The 21,611-nt window shown below is 51.4% G+C and overlaps 1 protein-coding gene across 2 annotated transcripts in view; it reads left to right on the forward strand.

Annotated features, from left to right (window-relative positions):
• The first annotated feature begins 206 nt into the window (after window positions 1–206).
• The window catches only part of PCBP3 (poly(rC) binding protein 3), a 53,858-nt gene continuing 32,453 nt past the window's right edge, over window positions 207–21,611 (forward strand). For both annotated transcript variants that reach the window (XM_068545809.1, XM_068545810.1), the window contains exon 1: window positions 207–325. In XM_068545809.1, coding sequence (XP_068401910.1) covers window positions 316–325 — 10 coding nt within the window. In that variant the 5' untranslated portion in view covers window positions 207–315. The remainder of the gene's footprint in view (window positions 326–21,611) is intronic.

Raw genomic sequence — 21,611 nt, forward strand, 5'->3', positions numbered from 1 at the left:
GGGCCGCGTAGGGCAGGTCCCAGGATGAGCTCTCACTGGCATTTCATCACATCCCGCGCGTCTCACACCTGAATCTTAAGAAATGCTTGCTGCTCTGTTGAACACAAGAAAGCAGTTCTGTTGAAGCTCAGTCCCGACGCACAAGGTCCTAATTCGTCAGCTCATTTGCCCCTGTGTTTTGTGTTTCAGGTCGGTGGGCTCCACGACCAAAGCCGGTCCTCCCGTGAATCGCCATTTCTGGTTGTGATGCTCTAGGTCACAACGAGTGTGAACACACGCTATCTATGGGCCTGCTCTGACTCGTCCAGCCTGCTTATGGGGGAAGGTGAGTGGCTGTGAAGCGGCCCTTGTCTGCTTGTCTGTTTACCAAGAATGTGTAGCAAAGTCAGACTCACCATGGAACAATGGAATGTGTTTGAAGGGCCCATGCTGTATTTTACCCTCTTTAGTCCGTGATATGGTGTCAGCCGGGAGTAGTGCCAGGAAGTGAAGACGAGCCATGAAGAAGGAAACTTTAAGAAAGGAAGTCGATGCAGTAATGTGATCGGGCAGGAACATCATTCCTGATCGGCTCTTGAAAAGGCACGTCTAGAATTTGAAGAAGCAGGTTTAAGCTGAGGCAGAAACGTTTCTCCCTGGCTTTTTCCCTTGAATTTTTGAGGAACGTGGGATGCCTTTGAACTGTGTTCGCCTGTGTGTTCCCTGTTTTCAGGCCGCTATGGCCTCATTCCACTAGGTGGGGAATCTGAAGAGCTGGGTCTGTGGTCTGCTTGCTTATCGGGTCTGTGAGGGACACTAGCCACATGCAGCGCCCCGTGCTAGCGCTGCAGGCGGCCTGGCCCTGCTGACCGTCCTGCCGTGTGGGTGTGGGTGCAGGAGCCTGGGTGCACGTGTGCAGGACGGGGTGTGCCGGAGCCTGTGTGTCCTGTGTGCCGCTGTGCACTCCACCCAGCACCCTGAGGTCCGAGTTCTGCCCGGGGCTTCAGGGGTCCTGAGCCTGCAGTACTGACTTTCCCTGGCCTCGGTGTCTCACTGTAAATGGAGGCCTCCAAGGTTCCTTGCTCAGCTCTCATGCCTGGTCCTCTCCAGGCCAGTTCTAGTTTATTCACCCGTGCATTTCAGGTTACAAGGGCATTGCCGAAGGCTGAAGAGTGCATTCTAGGGTGCCTTATTCACGCGGGGCCACAGAGGTGGCCACTGAGAAACTGTTTCCAGCTGTGGGAGTTACTAATCCGGGTTCACGCCATACACATTGTACAGGTTCTGAGTCAACCTATCTCCCAGGTGGTTGTCAAAGAAACACGTGCATCTTTAAAAGGTCACAAAACTAATAAATAAGGGGTACAGGGCCCCCTCACCGACTTTATGAAATTCTTCTTCATTCTTCTCCACGGCAGCTTCTCTTCTGCCCTATCCAAATGTTGTCTGTCTGGCTTTGTTTTGCTCTTTTAATTGCAGCTCAGCATTTTTAATCCTGTGGTGCTTGACCCAATTCCATAAGCCTGCACGCTGTGTTGTTTTGATCTTTGCTTTGTATGGAGGAAGGTTAAAATCATTTCAGCCTCCAGGTGTCTGTTTGCGTGAATGTCAGTGACAGGTCACTTGGAGGCGGCTCTGGTTTTGGGCAGGAGCTGGAAGGAATGGCTCCTTCCACACGGCTGGCACGTCCCAGGCTGCTGTCAAGAGCGAGGCTGGTTATGTAAACCAGAGCCGTCTGACCGGGCTTCTTCGGGACCATGTGGAGGTGGAGGACAGGCCCGGACCACCCCCAGGCCAGGCTGCAGCTCAGCAAAGGCGGGGGCCAAGGGACCCCACCAGGCTCTCTGCCTGGCCCCCCCGCCACCCAGCCCCACACCGGGGGCCCCTGTCCGGCCTGTGGGCCTGCCCTCTGCCCGGCCACGTTTGCCAGGTGCCCCTGTGCTCCAAGGCCTGCACGCCTGACCTTGTGTCGGGCACAGGGCAGGCTGCAGGGGTGATGGGTGGAGTCCAGTGAGACAGAGAAGCCCCAGCCGTGGGCAAGCGAGTGAGCGGCCGCTTAGCACGATGAACACGACCCCCCCAAGGCAGGAGGCATAGTGCTCAGCGGTGTGGGTCCCCCCCTTCCCGACACCCACGCTGAAACAGCTAGCAGGCACAGCTGGCAAGGCTGTCCTGTGCTGCCCTGGCCTTGTCCTTGCCCCTCAGCCGCGTTCAGCTGGTTGTGGGCTTGTCAGCCCCAGACACCCTGGATGCCACCATCCTCGGTTCCCCCCGATGTCCAGGCTGCACCTTCTTGCCTCCTATGTGGTCCCCGCGCCCTCAGCTCCTTCTCTTCGGCCCGTGACTCTGGTCCTTCATGCCCCTCTGCTCGCTGTTCCTCTCCTTGTCACTTCTTCAAGGACTCGGCTCCTCCTCCCCCAGCCACCTCTCCCCGCGCAGAATCAGGCGGGGAGCCTTGGGGGCTCATCCACCTGCCGTGACCACCTCCCAACCCTGGTGGCCTCGCGTGGCCACTCGCTCTCCTTGTACCCCTCCTGCCCCCACCAGACCCAAAGGCCAGTGCCCAGTCCTCCCAGCACCCTCCCAGTGGCCGACAGGGGGCCCTCAGCGGCCTGTGCCCTATGACCGTGAGCGAGCCCGAGTGACAGGGCTGCCTTTTCTGTCCCTAACAGAGCTGTTGCGGGGACTGGACGAGCTGACAGTGCAGGACACATGGCAGGGCTCCTGGCATCCTCCTCCCCTGCCAGCCACTGACGCTGGCATCCCCAGGACGCTGGGCCCCGTGGGCACCGATGACAGGCTGCCCAGTGTGGGCGGGAGCGCAGGGAAGGGCCCCTCCTCGCGGGGGTGCCGCTGGCTGGGTCGGTTTGTCACCCTATCCAGGGCCTCAAGCACGTGTGTCCTTTGACCTTCTATAAAGAAATATTCTGAGGCAATAAAAGACGGACAGAGAGAGGTCCACCCGAAGAGTATTGTTAAAACACTGTTTAATGTAACAATTCAAACACCCAGAATATACAGTCCTTGCAGTTGACTATATCCTTATGCATGAAAATGCGTAAAATTAAATGCATAAAATCTTATGCATAAAATGGGATACCATGGGGAATTTGATCACTACTGTGTAGATTTAAGTATAGTGACATACAAAAATATTTTGTATATAATGTTCAGTGAGAAAAAAAGGACAAACTTGGGTGGTTTGGGCCTATTTTTGTGAAAAAGTATAATGACACACACCTACTGGAAAAAGGTCTGACGAGGTCGACCTCAAAACACCCCACTCTCACTGGTGGTCTTTCTGGGGGATGAAGTTACAGGGCTTTTGCATTATATGCATTTTCCGTTTTTTCCCGTAACGAACAGTCAGGCTGATTTTGGCAGGTGCCACCCCAGTTGGCGTCACAAGGTGCCCCGCGCTCTGCGGGCTCTCGCAGCGGGAGCTCGGCACCGCCCCCAGCAAAGCCAGGCTCGTCCTCCCGGACAGCGGGTCCTCTCTGCGCCGGAGTTTCCCCACCCGGTAGGTGTTTGGCTTTTTCCATGGATCTGCATCTGATTTCGTGAGAGATGGCGAGAGGTGGAGGTGATAGCGCAGTCACAGGGCAACCTCCTCCTGCTTGGTGGCAGTGCCCGCTCTGACTGGGGGACCAGCTGCGTCCTCCACGTCCTTTCATGGGTCTGGGTCGGTCCTTCCGTCTCGCTGCCCAGACCAGAGCCCCACTGTCGGGCTCACTCCTCTCAGGACGCCCAGCGCTCAGTGCTGCCTAAGCTCCTGCACACAGCTGGCTTCCAAGGCAGCACCTAGAAGCCCTAGATCACGAGGAAGAGAAAACTGGGAGAAGGAGAGGGTTTGCGGGTGGTGCCCTTTCAGACGCCTCGTCCTGGTGAGGACCCAGCCCCCGAGCGCACAGACAGCTGACAGGGGCGGCAGTGGCTCGGCTCTGCAGAGCTGTGTTTCGATTGACATGGGCCCGAGGTCTCTGCCCCCCTCCTTTTCCAGGCCTGAGCTGTCGTGGCCGATGTCCCGCAGGCACGGCGGTCTGTGCGGTGGCCCCTGTTGGGGGAAGGCGTCATTAAAATGACAGCGCATCCGCCAGGCGCACCCCTCCAACGGAACGAGGGGAGCCGGGCGAAAAGTAGGTCACATGTGCCTGGTCCCATGTCACGAGGTCTCCAACCTGAGGCCAATGGGATCTGTAGCCTCCTCTGGTTTAGAACAAAACCGCACTCTAATTTTTCTCCTTTAACATTTTTATCTTCTCTAAACGGGGAGAGTGACCATCTGTCTGATAGCCACATCCATCCGGCCCTGCCTGACCGCACAGAGTGGCTTTGTTCTGAGGTAAGGGGCTGTGGGCCCGGCCGAGGCCATGCGGGGCCCAGACAGCGGGTGTCCAGGGCCATCCAGCTGGGCTGTGCCCGGTGCTGACGGAGTGGGAGCGTGGGGTCCTCACCGAGAGCTCCAGACGTTCCCCTGGTCTGACAACACGGCTCCTCTTTAAGGATCAGGGTCACTGTTGACACTGCAGTGTTAGCGAGCTATTACGTAGGAAACAAACAGGTCATTTTTCAGCTGTTGGTGCTTCTGGGGCAGGTGTGGGGATATGATCCTCCCCTCAGAGAGGCTGGTCATCCCCGGGGCCCAGGGCTCTGCTCCCTCCTTGGGACCAGCACCTTTGTTGGGGAATGTCCACGCCTGCGGTGACCAGGTGAGCCAGTGGCATCCACTGGCGTGAAATGCACATGTTAGAGTAAGGCCGATGCGTGTGTGTTGCGGCGTGTGGAGCACACGCACTTTTGGAGCTTGATGCTAGATGAGAAATAACGCCCTTCTGTTGTCCCTGGGAGGCCAGTGAGCATGGATCCTCTGTGAGGCAGCGGGGAAAGGTACAGTACTTTAAAAGTGTTTGTAAAACTAACGTGAGCTTTGTGGCTTATAAGCAACAAAAAAATTTTCTTTTACCTGTCCTATAAGTAAATCGAAGTATTCCGTTAGTTCAGGGTGTCTAATGAACATATTTTGCAGGTAATGAGTAGACGATAAAATGTTTGCAATATCTGTGAAGTTGGCTGGCCGCTGGTGCCGTACTTAGACAAACTATATGCTCTTGTTAGGATTTCCTGGGAAAAAAATGTTTCCAGAGTGGTTTGCCAGAAACCAAAGTTGTATGGTATTTGATTTGAGTGTGTTCTACTGGAGAAAAGGGTTTTGCTTTTCAGAAATAAAATATTTAAAATGTGTATCTTAACTGGCTTTCCAGGAAACATAGGTCTATAGCCAAGTCCATAGAAGTGAATGTGGACACTGTAGATGATTAATTCCCCCACATCTGAGATGTAAAAATAACAGTTGCACCCTTGGTAACAAAATAAGATTTTTCTCTTGTAGAAATATTAGGCATTTAGGGTGATACCCAGTTCCTTCCAACTGCAGCCTTTGAAAGAGTCTCATGAACTATATCTAAAGGGCTCTTTATCCATTTTGCAATCTTGAAGAAAGGGAAATTTTTCTACTATTCCTTAAGATAGAGCAGGAAATTTCAATCGTTCTTGTATGTATGATTCTAAACGCTTCCTTTGTGCCTGGGAAAGTGCCCAGTATTTCAATGCAGTTTTCACATTTTCTCCTTTTGCTGTTCCACCTGACCTACGTCCTCACGGCTGGGAGGATGGGGCTCGGTCATTGTGTGGGTAGCAGTTTCATGTGCGTTCATGTAAATTATGCCCCATAATTGGCTCTGGGGGGAACAAGACCTGGAAGTAAACCTGCACCCCGACCAGTGTTAGGAGCACTGACTTGCCCTTTTTTACCAGCGGAATAGAAGATTGTTTTTCCAGAAACAACACAATCTCAGAGGAAGGTGCCCTAAGCAGAGGGCCAGCCTCTGTCCACGGCACCCCTCGCAAGCTCCTGACGGCCAGCAGCTCGTCCTTGTGCTTCACGGTGGCCTGGGCCGGTCTCTGACGGACGTTCTTGGCTTTTGGTCTGGCCTCGTCTGGGGACCAAAAGGACTGCGGGAGGAGCTGGGCCGCCTTCTGCACACGCCCCCCGGGCCACCCCGCCAGTGCCCCACTGTCTCTGCGAGGCCCCCGCTCTGCGGAAGGAGGCGCGGAAACCCACCGCCGTGAAAGGCACGTCGCCGGGTCCGGCAGCCTCAGGAAGGCTTGGGGTCCCGCGGGGTCCCGCGCGCCCCCGGGGCTGGAGCCTTTGAAGAGCCGTCTTGGCTCTGGCCGAGGGGGAGCTTCAGAGGTCAGGGTCTGAGGACGGGCAGCCCGTCAGGGTGGAGCCGGTGCTCCAGGCGGTCCCCCGGGAAGGGCCCGGCTCCTTCTCCGGGGCATGCCCCTGCCGCTCTAGAGGACGGTGCCTGTCGCTGCGCCTCCGAGAGGGTCCTAACCCCCGCCACCACCTGAGAACCTTCTGGAGAGGCAGTCTTGTCTACCCCCACCCGACCGCCTGAGTCAGGAACTCTGGGCTGAGCCTGGTTCTGTGATCCACAGAACTTCCTGGGGACGCTGGTGCCTGTGTGAGTGTGAGAGCCGCGGGCGGTGCTGGTGCCCGCGGCTGGGTGGGCACAGGGAAGGTCACAGCTGAGCCGTGTGTGTCCTCTTCCCCACGTGTGACCTGGCAGCGGAGTCTCTTGTCCTGAGGTGACACAGGGTCTGTTCCCTGTGTGCCCTTCCCGCACGGAGACCCCACTGCCAACAGTGTTGCCCCGCAGCACGGAAACCAGAGGAGATGCAGCCGCCCCTGCTGCCCAGGCCGAGCCCCAGGCGGCGGCCGGTGGAGGGAGGACGGGAGGGACGGCCCTGGGCCTGCTCCTGGGTGGTCGCGACTCCCGGGACTCGGGGACCGGCGGGGGCAGGGCCGAGGCTGGGCTCACTCCCCAAGCGGGCAGCCCCCGCGCCGAGGGGGGAGGTATCGTTAAGAACAATCCAGAAGAAGGCAAGAAAGGAGAGGGAAAGAAACCTGTATAAAAACACACCGCCGGGCAGGAGTAAGGAAGCCGGTGATGGATGTCGGTGGAGGAGACTGGTCTGGAGGGAGGTGGGTCTGTTTTGTTTGCTTGAATAAAAGTGGTAGAACAGAAAGACTATTCAGTAAATGGTGTTGGGTCCATCAGGTATCTATTAAAAAAAGCTGAACCCCAAGTCAGAACTTGACCTCACGTCAAACATAGATGCCTCTGCGCCGAGATGATGAGCTGAAGGACCCAGACAGGACGTGTGGCAACTTGGAAGTGGCCTTCTCCGGGGACGGGCACCGCAGGCACTCGGCCCAGGAGGCACCGAGGGCCTCGCCCCAAACGGGAGGCCGATGCCGGTGACAGAAGGGTCAGTCTCACGTGACCACGTTTGCACCCTGAAGTCCCACTCGGGAGGGGAGGAACGACAGAGCAACAACCTGCCACTCTCAGAGCTCGGACAACCCCAGGGACCTTGGTGGCAGGGGGGCCGCCCCCAAAGTGCGCCCTGGGCGCAAAGCAAGCTCTCCAGATGGGGCTGAGCCGTGATGCGGAGTTGTTCCTTGTCGTGAGTTGGTGGTCACACCTCCCGGTGGTAAATGTGGGTGTGAAATCCAGCTGTGATTTAAGCTTTGCGCGTTTTACAGCCTCTTAATCATACTGCTTTTGAAGTCAAGCTGAGGCGCACACGTGCTGTGATATTTATGCAAAAGGTCACGTGTGTCCCTAGGAAATGCTCAGGACAGGGGCCAACAAGAGCGACCCCCCCAGGGGTGGGGTTCAGTCTGCTCTGAGGCAGTTGTCTCCCAGCCCCCGGATCCTGTGTCCCAGTTGAAAGGGGTCCGCCCACGGCCCACCCTGTCACACTCACACCTCAGCAGGGACAGTTCTGCTGCCCTTTGTTTTGCCTTTTTATTCTGTCCTTTTTGCTCGTTTTAAAAAGGATCCCACTGTTATTATAATCAGATCTTTTTAAAGCGGCTCGTCTGGGTGACTGAGAAACTTGTTTTTCTGACTTTCTGAGGTTTAAATTGCCACAGAGCCTCCGGAGTGGCATCTGGGGGCCCGTGGGTGGCGGGACAGCTGGTGTCAGCTGGTGACACCCTCGGCTCCAGAGCTCCCTGCCTCAGACTGGGCTGGGCAGGCAGGGAAGAGGCAGGGTCCTGTCCCCCGGCTGTGTCCGCGGTCTGCCTCCAGGACAGCCACCTGGCCTGGCCTCCAGAAGCACGGCGAGCTGACCGCCCGGGCCCAGAGCATCACCCCTGTCCCCGTGCCCCAAGCGCAGCCCCCAGTCAGCAAGGACCCGGCGCCGGTGCTGAGGAAATGGGCGAGGGGTGCCGGGACGCGGAGGCGGTGCCCACAGGCTTCGCAGGCCGCGCCCTGTCGGGACCCTCGGGGTGGGGTGGCGGTCGGCTCCGGCAGCTCAGTCGAGTCCTCTGTCCGGTGCGGCTCAGGTCCTGCTGCCCACAGCCCTTGTCTTGTGAAGCTCGTGTGACCCACTTCTTCCCGGCCGAGGTCGGGAGCTAGACCCCGCTTGGGTGCTGTGCGGGTTACCTGCGCCGTGTCTGTACTTGGCTTTACAGATCCGCCTTTGTGTTTGGGAGGTGGGAATGGGGAGCCCCCCCCGTGCACGCGCCTGCCTGTGCTCCGCCAGCACAGCTCAGAGAGCACGCCAGGCCTTGCAGGGAGTGAGCCGCGCAGGGCTTGCGGGGTTCACGGGCCCTCGGAGGACTGAAGCCCCGGGGATTAATTCCATCAGGAGCATCAGCTGCAGGGAGGGGGGCCTCCCGGTCGGCGATTCTGCCACCGGTGCTGCTCTCATCTGGAGGCCGAGGTGACCCTGGGTCTTTTTAGGAAAGAGAAGCCGCCCTCTTGACAGGGGAACCCCGTTGGCAACTGGGGCACCCTCACCCGGGCAGCCCTGGGGGGACAGCACCCAGAAAAGGGCCCAGCTCCTGCGAGGGCTGAGTCCTCACGTTTCTGGTTCCCCCCACCCCACCCCCGCTCCGGCCTCGGGCCTCCTGCCCTCAGCATCCTTCCCCGCCTGCTCTCCGGGGTCCTGACGGGGTCCTGAGGATGGGGGGGTGCTGCCCTGAGGGACCCTGTGTGGCAGGGAGGCCGACCTCCTGGTGTGAACTGGTGGGAGGTGGGTTTCCCAGGACAGGCCCCCCTCCTCGGAGCCGGGAGAGGAGGGATGGCTCTGGGTGCGTTCCTCTGAGGACGTTTTCCAGGCAAGTCCTGGACTGGCCAGCCTGCCTGCCGCCCAGGGAGCGGCCCTGGGAGGGCTCGAGGGCACTCTTTGGGCCCCGGTTACTAAGTGAAAGAGTCTGTTCCCATCGGGCAGCGGGGCCCTGCTCTGTTCTTGCCTTGTGGCGGGCGCCACCTCAAATCCGAGATGAGCTCCGGGAGGGGACCCCGACCAGAGTGCCCCCAGCCAGCCTTTTTCCTCATAACTGGTTGGGTTTTATTTCTCCTTAAAAATCTCATGAGCTCAACTAATCTTGGCCTCTTTTGCTTTTCACGCTAACAGGGCAACACCCTTTCTTTTGTTACGTTTATCTAAAGTTATTCCCTGATTCCCGCATTTTTCTTGGTATAAATTACCATCTGTGTCCCTTTGTTGTAATAAAAGCTGGAAATAAGAGCTCTGTGTCCCCCTTTTCCCCAGTAAAAAATGGTGCCCAGGGCACAGGCTTGAAACCAGTGCTCTGCTCTTTTTGGGCAGATGGTCTTGAGCGTACTCAAGGCGCTTCTGTCCTGTGTTGCCAGGGAGGCCGAGCAGTACGTTCAGTGCCTCCCGCACCTGCCTCGGGGCTGGGGCCCAGCTCTGCGCTTCCCAGCTTGAGGCCTCGGCTCTTCTGGCCACCTGCCCCCAGGCCCCTGCCCCGCATCCGGTCTGTGAGGTGGAGGGGCACTTCCTGGCGGGGCTACAGGGAGGACTGTGCCTGGCACACGGCGAACGTTGTATCAGCTTTTGGTGTTGTTATTGTTTGTATGATTATTTAATTTATTAATCATGTTGACAGGATTCCCGGTATTAAATTACCTGTCTATTCCAGGTGTAAACCTCCCTGAGGTGTTGTGATTAGTAGTCCTCCAACATTGCTGATTCTGTCTGTTAATATTTGACTCAGAGTTCCTAGCTGATCAGAGGCTGGAACTGCGGGCCCGCGGCGGGACCGGTTCCCCAGTGAGGGGCCTGCTGCCCGCATGACTGCGGCTGTGCCTCCGCCTTGGAGGCTCCCGGGGGCTCTGCCTGGGCTGCACCCGCCTCTACCCCCCGTGCTGTGCCGCGCACCCGGCTCATCCTGATGTCCTGGGCGGACGCCCAGCACACACACGTGCAGGGACACGTCGCCGGACGGTGGGGTGGATAAGCACGGCTCCATCCCTGCCGCTTCTCTCCCGCCGGCCTCCAGTCCGCTGCACTGGGCCAAGTCACGCAACATCAGAAAACCCAAGCTGTTCTTGGACCGACGCCTGCAGAGCACCAAGTCTGCAGGCCCAAGGGGCGGGCTCCGTGCGCTCCTGCCCTTGTCTCCGACTTCCCCTGACGCGCGGCTCGCCCGCACCTGGCGCCCCGTCCAGATGTCCCATCCCCCGTCCAGGGCGAGGGCAGGAGGGAGGCTGCCCACGCTCCCCGTGGGGACCGTTCCCCAGCCTCTCGACCTTCACATCCCATTGGCCCGGAGGCCGTGAGCGACTGTCCTCTCCTTTCCAGAAGAGGCGCTTTCGCCCCTCTGACCTACTTGGAGCACACGGCCGAGGGGTGGGGGAGGGACCGAACGTGGACTCAGCCTTTTGGACGGCCAGCGGACCAGCCTGCAGCCTGTTTGTCCACCAAACTGAGCCCCTGGAGGGTGAGGGCTGCTCCTTGCTTGGTCCTGCGTCCCCAGCACAGGCCCCTGCTAGGAACCGAGTGTTAGATGGACGGTCCCTGCCGTGGTCAGCCTCCCAGTGTGGCCTGAGGGTCCAGGGAAGGCAAACGGTGCACAGACAGGCTGAGCACCTGCTGTGTGCAGTGGCCGGTGCACAGAGAAGTCGGGCTCCGGGAGCCACGGCCTCGGGAGGGTCAAGTCCACACCCAGGCCTCACCGCAGGACCAGAGTCGGATCCAAGGGAGTCCTGCCATCTCCGCAACAGAGGTGTTATTAATCTTGAAACGGTGTGTTTGAAATAATCGGAATGTTTGCAAGCCATACGCTCTGATGTAGGTGACACCCTGGACCCTGGGTGCTTCCCCAGATGTAGGACAGGAGTATCCCTGGGTGAAGCCCACACCTTCCCAGCAAGAGGAAAGACCCGCGCTCCACGGCCTCTGCAGCAGGGAGGGAGGTGAGCAGGCAGCCAGCCTCCCAGCCTGGCACGTTTGTCTGTCCGGACAGTTGAGTGAGGAGCCGGCAGGCTGTGTGCAGTGCTCACTGAAGTCAGGCTGTGTCGGCCCGAGCGTCTTTCTAACATTACCTGAGACCGGCGAGAGCATTTTCCTGCAGAAATCTCCCTCCTCCCCGGCCTCAAGGACGTGCTCTGCGCTGTGAGTCCTCCAGGAGCCGAAAGCAGCCAAGAAGCTCTGTGGGTTTGTGCTGTCCTGGACTCCTGCAGCCTGATGGGGCAGTGAGCTGTTAAACAGGATAAATCAAGTGTGCGGGCCCTCCCCCCCAGGGCCCCTCCACGGTCTCTCCCCGGCACAGCTGAGGCCCTGCGTGTAGCTCTGGACAAAGCACAGCTAACGGGGCAGAGCCGCCGTGCGCTCGCTGCAGCCGTGCGGGCCTCAGATGGCGCTTGGCTGGCGGGACTCCTCCAGCTTCCGTCTCTGGGCGAGAAATCCCGCGCTGACGCATGCTGCACCTGTAGGCAGTGTGACTGCTGTAAAACGGCTTCTGCTTTAATGTCCAAGTCTACCGGCCCTCCCCCCAGAAGAGTGCCTCAGGGCTCGGGCATCACATGCCACTTTCAAACGTGGCTCTTCTCTCTTCACATCTGAAACAAATGCTGTCAATGGTTTATGTTTGACTAGTTCACCTGTCTGCTGGTCAGGAGCATGAGCTCTGGAGCCAACTTGTGGTCACTCAGTTCTGTGGGACTCATATGTAAAACAGGGCTGGGACTGGCCCTCCTGTGTTAGGACAGAGTGCATTTGCATAAGGGCAAGCCTGTGTACCGTGTGCGGTTGGCTGCACGTTATAGCTACATGTCTTATTAGGACAGTAGTCATTGTACTAGAATTCTTCTGATTTGAATATTCCTTTAAAAAAGAATGATTGGAAAATTTGTTTTATCAGAATTTCACTAAGTAGTACTGGTTATAAATAGATTTTGCCAATTGAATCAATATAAAAGATCAAATGAGGTTTTGGTTCTGGAGCAATGGAGTAAGCGACACCTACCAACTCACATCATAGTTAATGGTGAAAAGCTACTGCTTTCCCCCTAAAATCATTAACAAGACAAGGATGTCTGCTCTCACCACTCCTGCTGAACAGAGGACACAGTTCTAGCTAGTTCAATATGACAAGTAAATAAAAGAAAAGGCATACAGATTGGAAAGGAAGAAATAAACCGTTTCTATTTGTAAAAAACACGATCGTCTACCTTGAAAATCCCATTAAGGCTACCAAAAAAACTCCTGGAACTAGTAATAATTAGCAAGTTGTTGAGAAAGCAAGGTCTACATACAGAAGTCAATATTGTTCTATATACCGTCAGTGAACAATCAGAAACCAGAATTCAAAACACACCATTTACAGGAACTCCAAAAAGTTATATACTTGCTATATGTGTAACAAAATATGCACAGAATTTGTGTGCTGAAAACTAGAAAATACTGATGAGAGAAATCAAAGATCTAAATAAGAGACCTCCGTGTTCACAGCTGGGACGCTCAACGTAACGGTGCCAGTGCTTCCAAGTGGGTCTGCAGGTTTAACGCAGCTCCTGTCAGAGTCCCAGCAGGACTGTTTGTAGATGCAAACAAGATGATTTTTAAATTTATGTGAAAACACAGAGGAACTAGTTAAACCAAGAGAATTTTTAAAAAGATTGAAGTTGGAGTAATTTTATGTCACCATAATGCTGCAGTAATCCAGACATTGTGGTATTGGTGGATGGATAGGCACTTACATAATCAAACAGGATAGAGTCAAGAATACACCCACACACATATGGACAACTGGTTTTTGACAAAGGTAATAAAGCAACTTAATCCAGAAAGGGCAGTCTTTTCAAAACGTGGTGTTGAAACAATTGGCTAATGCATAAAACAAAACAAACAAAAAAACCCCTTGACTTGAACTTCACAACTTACATAAAATTAACTCAAAATGGATGTAAAATCTAAAATTATAACCTATTTAGGAGAAAATATAGGAAAAGAAAGCTCGCTCATAAAAGATAAAAATTTTAAACAAAAGTCATAGAAGATAAAATTGAGAACTTGTATTTCATCACAATTAGAAGCATTTGCTTCATGAAAGATCCTGTTAAGATATGAAAAGACAAACCAGAGCCTCAGAGACAATCATTGTAAATCACATATCCAGCAAAAGGCTGTGTCCACAGCATACAGGCCAAGCCCTTTAACCTCCATGGAAAGAAAACAAGACAGTCCAATTAGAAGATGGACAAAAGACCTGAGCACACACTTCTCCAAAGAGGGTGAAGAGATGGCAAATACGCACCTGGATGGATGTTCAGCACCGTTAGCTGTTAGGAGAAAGCAGGTTCAGTCGCAAGGAGACGTCACCACCGTCTATAAAAATGGCCGAAGTAAAACACTGACACCCCCAAGTGCTGACGGGAACAGAGTGCTGGGTCTGTCTTGCCCTGGGCAGGGGCGTGGGGTGGGGGGCGGTTGGAGGGGTGGAAAACAGCACAGCTGCTCCCGCAAATAATTTGCCAGTTTCTTAAGAAGTTAAAGGTACACTTAACATATGATTCAATAATCACAGTCGTGCTTTGCCGTGCACCTGAAACTATCACAACATTGTTAATCGGCTATACTCCAATATAAAATAAAAAGTTAAAAAAAAATCACAGTCCTGGGTACTTATCACAGAAAAATGCACCCTTGTGTTCACACAAAAACGTGCACCCTGTTGCTGCCAGCTGCTGTATGTGTAATCCACCAGAGCCGAAACCAACCCAGATGTCCTTCATGGGGTAACTGGATGCACAAGTCGTGGTGCAGCCATGCCCCCCAGCCACCAAGATGAACAGACTTCTGTTAGGTACAGCAACTTGGGTTCTAGACCTCAAGAGCAGTAGCATTTGTTTGATTGGATTTATATGAAGTTCTTGAAATGATACAATTGTAGCGACATAGAACAGATCAGGGCTTGCCTAGGAGAGTGAGCCTATGAAGGGACCACCTACAGAGCTCTGCATGGTGGTCCCACTTGTGTGCGTGGTTAGGGAAATCTACACATGTGATAAAATTCCATAGACCCATACACCAAAAGAAGGGCGTGTACAAACTGGGCCCATTGAGATAATAGTGCTTGACCAGTGTCCCTTACTGGTTTTGCTAATGCACTGCAGTTATGTCAAATGGAAGCTGGGTGAAGGGTACACAGAAACTCTGTATTATTTTTGCAGCTACTCATGAATCTGAAATTATTTCATAATTATACAACACACATGTATAATACACATACACAGACATTAGAGTGGACAGTTATTAAATCTGAAATATAAAAAGTAAATTGTGTAAACAGATCAGTTAAATGTAAGAGATGGTCAGAGTGGAAAAAAAAGCAAGATCAATCTGTGTGCAGCCAGCAAGACACCAACATGAAATATAATGCTCTTGGCAGGTTGACAGAAAAAGATATGTCATGTGAACACTGATCAAAACCAGGCTGGAGTGACTACACTCATATCAGAAGAAGTAGGCTTCCGGACGAGACGGTGACGGGGGTAAGAAGGACATTGTGTGAATATAAAACGGTCAATTGTCCAGGAAGACACATCCGCCCCAAATGTACATACGTCACCTAACAGAGCCTCAAAACACAAGAAACAGAACCTGATAGAACAGAGAGGAGGATAAATTCACGATTGTAGTTGGAGATCCAGCTGCGCTCTCAGTGACTGACGGGACAAGGGGCCTTGCAGGACGCCACACCTGGCCGCAGGAGGGACATGTTCGTGGCACACAGGGTGTTCCCAAGGTGGACCGTGCTCTGTGTTAAAAAACACAAAAGCCTAACGAACTTAAAACAGTTGAAATCACAAAAAGTATATATTCTGACCAGAGTGAAACTGAACTAGAAATCAGTAACCAAAGGTAACTTAAAATTTTCCAAATACTTGAAGATCAAAACACGCACCTCTAAATAATGTGGTCAATGTGCTGTATCAAAGGAATTTAGGAAATATTTTGGAATATTGGGAAATAATAGAATATATATAATAAACGCACATCTCTAAATTGGTAGGAATCAAGGAAGTCAGTGCCTCTAGAGAAACCTATGGCATGAAATGCTAACATGAGAAAACGTCTGCAAACAATTATCCAAGCTTTTACCTTAAGAAACTAAAAGAAAAGAAAAGGCAAGCAGAAGGGAGGAAGTAATAAAACAAGACCAGAAACCAATGAAATTGAAAACAAACTCACTTTTCAAATTAGACCAACTCAGATGAAGAGAGGATGTGGAAGAGAGGGGCAGCTTGGTTGGCCGCGGTTCGCTCTGCTTCCTGGTAGTTTTCTGCATCCTTTTGTTGGCCTCACAAGACATGTTCCTTCGTGAGTGTTTCCTCTGCCCTCTCCCGGGAACTGGGGGGTTTGCAAACCAGCCTGAGCCTGGGAGGGAGGAGGGTAAGGTCACGCAGCCTGGACCGAGGCAGGCAGTGATCTGTTCATTTCTGTAATTTTGTCATTTCAAGAATGTCGTGTAAGTGGAATCATACAGCGTGTGACCTTTGGGGACTGGCTTTTTTCACTCAGCCTAATTCTCCGAGGTTCCTCCCGTTGCTGAGAGCGTCAGCAGTTTGTTCCGCTTTGTGGCGGAGTAGGTGCCGCGTTTGCGGTCCCTGTTGCGCTGCCCCTGGCAGGGATGCACCGTGACTGTCTAACCAACCACCAGATGAAGGTGCTGCTTCCTGTTTTTGGCAATTACAAATAAAATCACAGCCTGCTGTGAGGGCATAAATTTTTATTGCTCTATAATAAACGCCCAGGGGTGCAACCACCAGGTCGAATGGTAGTTGCGTGTTTAGTTTTTTAAGAAACTGCCAGACCGACCGTCTTCCAGGTGAGCAGGCCACATCCCCGCAGCATCCGAGTGGCCTGCCCGCAGCCCCGCATCCTCTCCGGGCTCGGTGTGGCCACTGCTGTTTATTTTGGCCGTTGTGACAAGTGAGTGATGGCCCCTCCCGTGGTGTTAATTTGCATTTCCCTGATGGCTAATGATACTGAACATCTATCTTCTCATGTGCTTGTTTGCCACCTGTCTATCCTCTTTGGTGAAATGTCCATGTCTTTTGCCCGTTTTCTAATTGGATTGTTTCGTTTTTACTGTTGAGTTTGATCATTATATATGCTTTAAACTAGTTCTGTGTCGGGTGTGTGGTTTGCAAATATTCTCTCCCAGTCTTGGCTTGTCTTTTCATCCTCTTAATATGTTTTTTGGCAAAGCACGGGTCTTTAGTTTTGACACATCTAATTTATCAGTTTTCCCTTTTGTATATCACGCTTTTAGTGTCAAGTCTAAGAATTCTGCCTTACCATGGACCCTTAGGATTTTTCCTTTTCTTTTCTGAAAGTTTCGTTGCTTTACGTTTTACATTTGACTCTGTGATCCTTTTTGAGTTAATTTTTATATAAGGTATAAAGTTTAGTTCAAAAAGTCCATTTTTGCCTACAGATGTCCAGTTGCTCTAGCACCATGTGTTGAAAAAAGCTGTCTTTCCTCCGTTGAACTGCTTTTAGATCTTTGTCAAAAATCAGTTGGGCATATTTGTGTGGCTCTGTTTCTGGATTCTGTATCTGCTCCATTGATTTTCTCCACCAACACCACAGCCTTGATTACAGCAGCTGTATAATAAGTCTTGAAATTGGGGAGACCAGTTCCTTCTACTTTATTTTCCTTTGTCAGAATTGTTTTAGCTATTCTAGTTCCTTTGCCTTTCCGTATAGATTTTACAATGATCTTGTCTGTATCGCTGAAATTCTTGCTGGAATTTTAATAGGAATTATGTTAAAGCTGTATGTCAACTTGGAGAGAACTGACATCTTTACTATGATGAGTCTTGCAATCTGTGTTCTGTCTCTCCATTTATTTAGATCTTTAATTTCTTTCAACATTTTGTAGTTCTCAGCACATAAGTCCTACACGTTTTGTTAGATTTACACCTAAGTAGTTCATGTCATCTGCAAATATGGACAATTTTATCTTTTCGTCTCATTACCTTTCCTGCCTTTTTGCACTGACTGACCTCCCCGACTGTGTGAGTAATGGCCGTGAAAGGAGAGATGTTGTGCCTTGTTCTAAGGGGGAAGGATTTAACCCTAAGTGTGATGTTGGACAAAGGTCTTTTTGTGCATGCTCTTTATCGAGTTGAGGAAGTTCCCTTCTATTCCTGTGTTTTTTCCTGAGAGTTTTTATCACGAGTGGGTGTTGAATTTTGTCAAGTGCCTTGCTGCACAATATAATCAAGTGATATCTTCTTTAGGTCTGTCAATATGATTGAATACACGAGTTGATTTTTAAATACTGCACCAGCCTTGCATCGCTGGAAGAGTGGGCATAGTGTATAATTCTTATTATATACTGATGAGTTCTATTTGCTAATGTTTTTTGTTGTTTTTTTTTTTTAATTTTATTTATTTATTTATTTATGGCTGTGTTGGGTCTTCGTTTCTGTGCGAGGGCTTTCTCCAGTTGTGGCAAGTGGGGGCCACTCTTCATCACGGTGCGCGGGCCTCTCACTATCGCGGCCTCTCTTGTTGCGGAGCACTGGCTCCAGACGCGCAGGCTCAGTAGTTGTGGCTCACGGGCCTTGTTGCTCTGCGGCATGTGGGATCTTCCCAGACCAGGGCTCGAACCCGTGTCCCCTGCATTGGCAGGCAGATTCTCAACCACTGCGCCACCAGGGAAGCCCTTTGCTAATGTTTTTAAAGGATTTTTGCACCAGTATTCTTGAGGGCAGTTTTCTCCTTTTGTACTGTCTTTTGTACCATCTTTTGTACTGATTTTTGTATCAGGCTAATACTAGCTTCATCAAATGAATTGGAAACTATTTCTCTTCTCTTCCATTTTCTGAAAGAGATTACGTAGAACTGGTATTAATTCTTCTTAAAACTGTTGGTAGAATCCTCTAGTGAAACCATCTGGATCTGGAGAGTTTTTGCAGGGGAGTTTTAAGATTATGAACCCAATTTCCTTCACAGTTATGTAGGGCTATTCAAATTATCAGTTTCATATTGGATGAGTTGTGGTAGTTTGTCTTTTTCAAAGAGTGGGTCAGTTTATCTAAGTCAATTTATTTGTGTAGAGTTGTTCTTAGTGTTCCTTTATTATCCCTTTGATGTATGCAAGTTTCTTAACAATAGCTCCTGATTCATTCCTTATAATGATGTTTTGTCTTCTTTCTTTGTCAGTCGTCCTAGAAGTCTGTCAATTTTATTGACCTTTTCAAAGAATCAGCTCTTTATTTTATTGATTTTCTCTGGTTTTTCTGTTTCCAATTTTAATTATTTCTGTCTTATTTCCTTCCTTCTGTTTGCTTGAATTTATTTTGTTCTTTTTCTAGATTCTTAAAATGAGAGCTTAGATTATTGGTTTGAGACTTTTTCTCTTTTCTGATATATGTATTTTGTGCTATAAATTTCCCTCTAGGCAGTGCTTTAGTCGTGTTTTACAATTTTTGATATGTTGTATTTTTATTCGGGTATGTATTTTTATTCAGGTATACATTATACATTCAGGTCAACATATTTTTATAACCCTTGAGATTGCCTCTTTGACCCGAGGATTATTTAAATGGGTGTTGTTTTAGTTTCCGTGTGCTTGGAGATTTTTCTGTTATTTCTGTTATTGATTTCTAGCTTGATTCTTTTGTGACCTGAGAACACATCATACGATTTTGAGTCTTTTAAATTTGTTGAGGTTTGTTTTATGGCCAAGGATATGTTCTGCATTGGTATATATTCTGTGTGTGTTCTGCTGGTGCCAGATGTGCTATAAATGTTGACTAGGTCCAGTTAGTTGATTGATGGTGGTGTGAGTTCTATATCCCTGCTGATTTTCTGCCTAGCTATTCTTTCAGTTGTTGAGACGCTGTTGAAATCTTCAGCTGTAATTGTGGATTTCTGTATTTTTCCTTTCAGTTCTGTCAGTCTTCACATATTTTACTGTTCTAGTGTTTGATTCATACACTTTTAGGATTGCTTGCTATTGCTTCTTCATGGGTTGACTCATCTTTATATAATGCCTCTCTCCATCTTTGATGATTTTCATTGCTCTGAAGTCAATATTATCTGATATTAATATAGCCATTCCTGCTTTCTTTTGATTAGTGGTTGTGTGACACATCTTTTCCGATGAGTTTATTTTCAGTCTGCTTACATCTTTCTATTTGAAGTGAATGAGTTTCTTATCGACAGCATATGGTTGAGTCATTTTTCTTAATCCGCTCTGCCATTCTGTTTTTTTAATTGGTAAATTTAGACTATTTACATTTAATGTAATTATTGAGATGTTAGGGCTTAAGTTTGCCGTTTCATCTTTTGTTTTCTGTTTGTTCTCCCTATGTTTTGTTTCTCTGTTTCCTTATTTCCTGCCTTCCTGTGGGTTACTCAACATTTTTTTAATAATTCCATTTTGACTTATTGACAGTGTTTTTGAGTATCCCCTTTGTGCAACTTTTCAGTGTTGCCCAGATATTACATTATATACATATAATGTAGGTGTTCTACTCGTGAAAGGAGGCATTGCCTTCACTTCCTCACCGTTACCTCCCACGTCTGCCCTGCCCCCAACTCACTGCCTCCTCCGGATTTCTTTCACAAAAGGAGAAAAGCAGGCCTGGGGTTATGTGGTTGGTTGGTTCCTATTACTGGCAGCCTCCCAGAATTCCTAACAGATGGAGTGGGGGAAGAGTTGGGGTGGGGATTAGGACCAGTGGCTCCCAAACATGGCCTTGCTCAAAAGGAGTCTGGAGAACCTTAAATGCAGCTTCTAGGACCACCTGGGTCTCCTGAATCAGGCCCCGAGGGGTGGCACACACACACCTCGACTTCAGTGCCAAGGCCTCCATGCTCTGTCATTGTAAGACGGCCAGGTGAGCCCTAGGCCACCAGCTGAGCCCTGGGATACCAGGTGCGGCAGCAGCTCCTTTCCCAGACTTGAATCTTGCAGGTACACCACCCTCCTGGGATGGGATGAACTGTGTAGCCACTGCCCTAAGGGCAGTTCTGGGAGTTGGGGCAACAGTCCTTCTCAGAGCTCCCCCCAGGAGCACTCACAGCCCCCAAGTGCTGCTGCCTGAGGACTCAGCCTGGCCTGTGACTGACACCCAGAGCGCTCCACATTGGGTGGGGCTGTCTCCCACGTGGGCCCAGTGCTCCTCCCATTCCTCTGGCTCCTGTATCACCATAAGGATTTCTTGACAGGCCCGTCCCTCCCTCAGGAAGGTGCCCTGTTTACTTCTCTTTGTAGGACAGCACAGTGCCTGGAGCTTAGTAATTGCCCAGGAAATATTTGTTGAATTAACAAAGTTATTTATTACCAGTTACCTACGAGGCAAATTTCAACCTGCGTCTTGCATTTATGTGTTCTTGTAGGAAAGAACAGGGGTGGGAGCAGCCAGCACTGGCTCTGGTACTGGTCTTTGACGCCCTGTTTCCTGTGCCCTATCCAGGATAGCTGTGCCCTATCCAGCAGGGCTGTGCCCTATCCAGGAGGGCTGTGCCCTATCCAGCAGGGCTGTGCCCTATCCAAGAGGGCTGTGCCATATCCAGGAGGGCTCTGCCCTATCCAGCAGGGCTGTGCCACAGCAGGGGTAGCCATGTGGCTTCACCAGGCAGGTGTCCCTGGAGGGGCCATCAGAGGCATTCTCAGGAGTCTTCCCCTGGGGGTTGGCTGCTCAGCGGCAGGATAGTCCTCTGCAGTGACCAGGCATTTGGCATCACAGGTAACTTCACCCTCCTGCCAGCTTCCTAAATGCAGCTTCAGCAGTTTACCCAGAGCCACCCATTGATGCTGACTTCTTAAATCCACCAGGAGTTTTAAGTGAAAAGTAAATGAGTGTATTTTACACACGTGAACAGAATCTGTACATGTGATGATTATAAAGCTCGCCTGTCAAATAGCCCATATGTCTGCTTCCTGAATGTACCTTTCTCTCCTGCTTCCTCTTTGGACACCGGGAGGTGGTGGCTGGTAGGGGGCAGCAGAGTGCAGGCCGGAAAGCTCAGAGGCGCTGCGGGGCCAGCGGAGCATACTTGTCAGGTGCAAGCACCCCCTCGACTGCCAGGGACGGCAGCACAGACGCCACGCCCTCTGTGTGTGTTTCCTGTGACTGGAGAAGAGTCCAGTCACACAAGCCCGGGGTATGTTTAGAAATCGTCAGGATTCTGCCCTCCACCCCATCCTGCCCAGATCTGAGTGGGGGGACTGTCGGCCGGGCTCAGCGGGGCTCCTCCAGACTCAGGCTGGTCTCTTTTGCAGG

Source organism: Eschrichtius robustus, chromosome 6 (genome assembly GCF_028021215.1).
Source record: "Eschrichtius robustus isolate mEscRob2 chromosome 6, mEscRob2.pri, whole genome shotgun sequence".
Lineage (NCBI taxonomy): Eukaryota > Metazoa > Chordata > Mammalia > Artiodactyla > Eschrichtiidae > Eschrichtius > Eschrichtius robustus.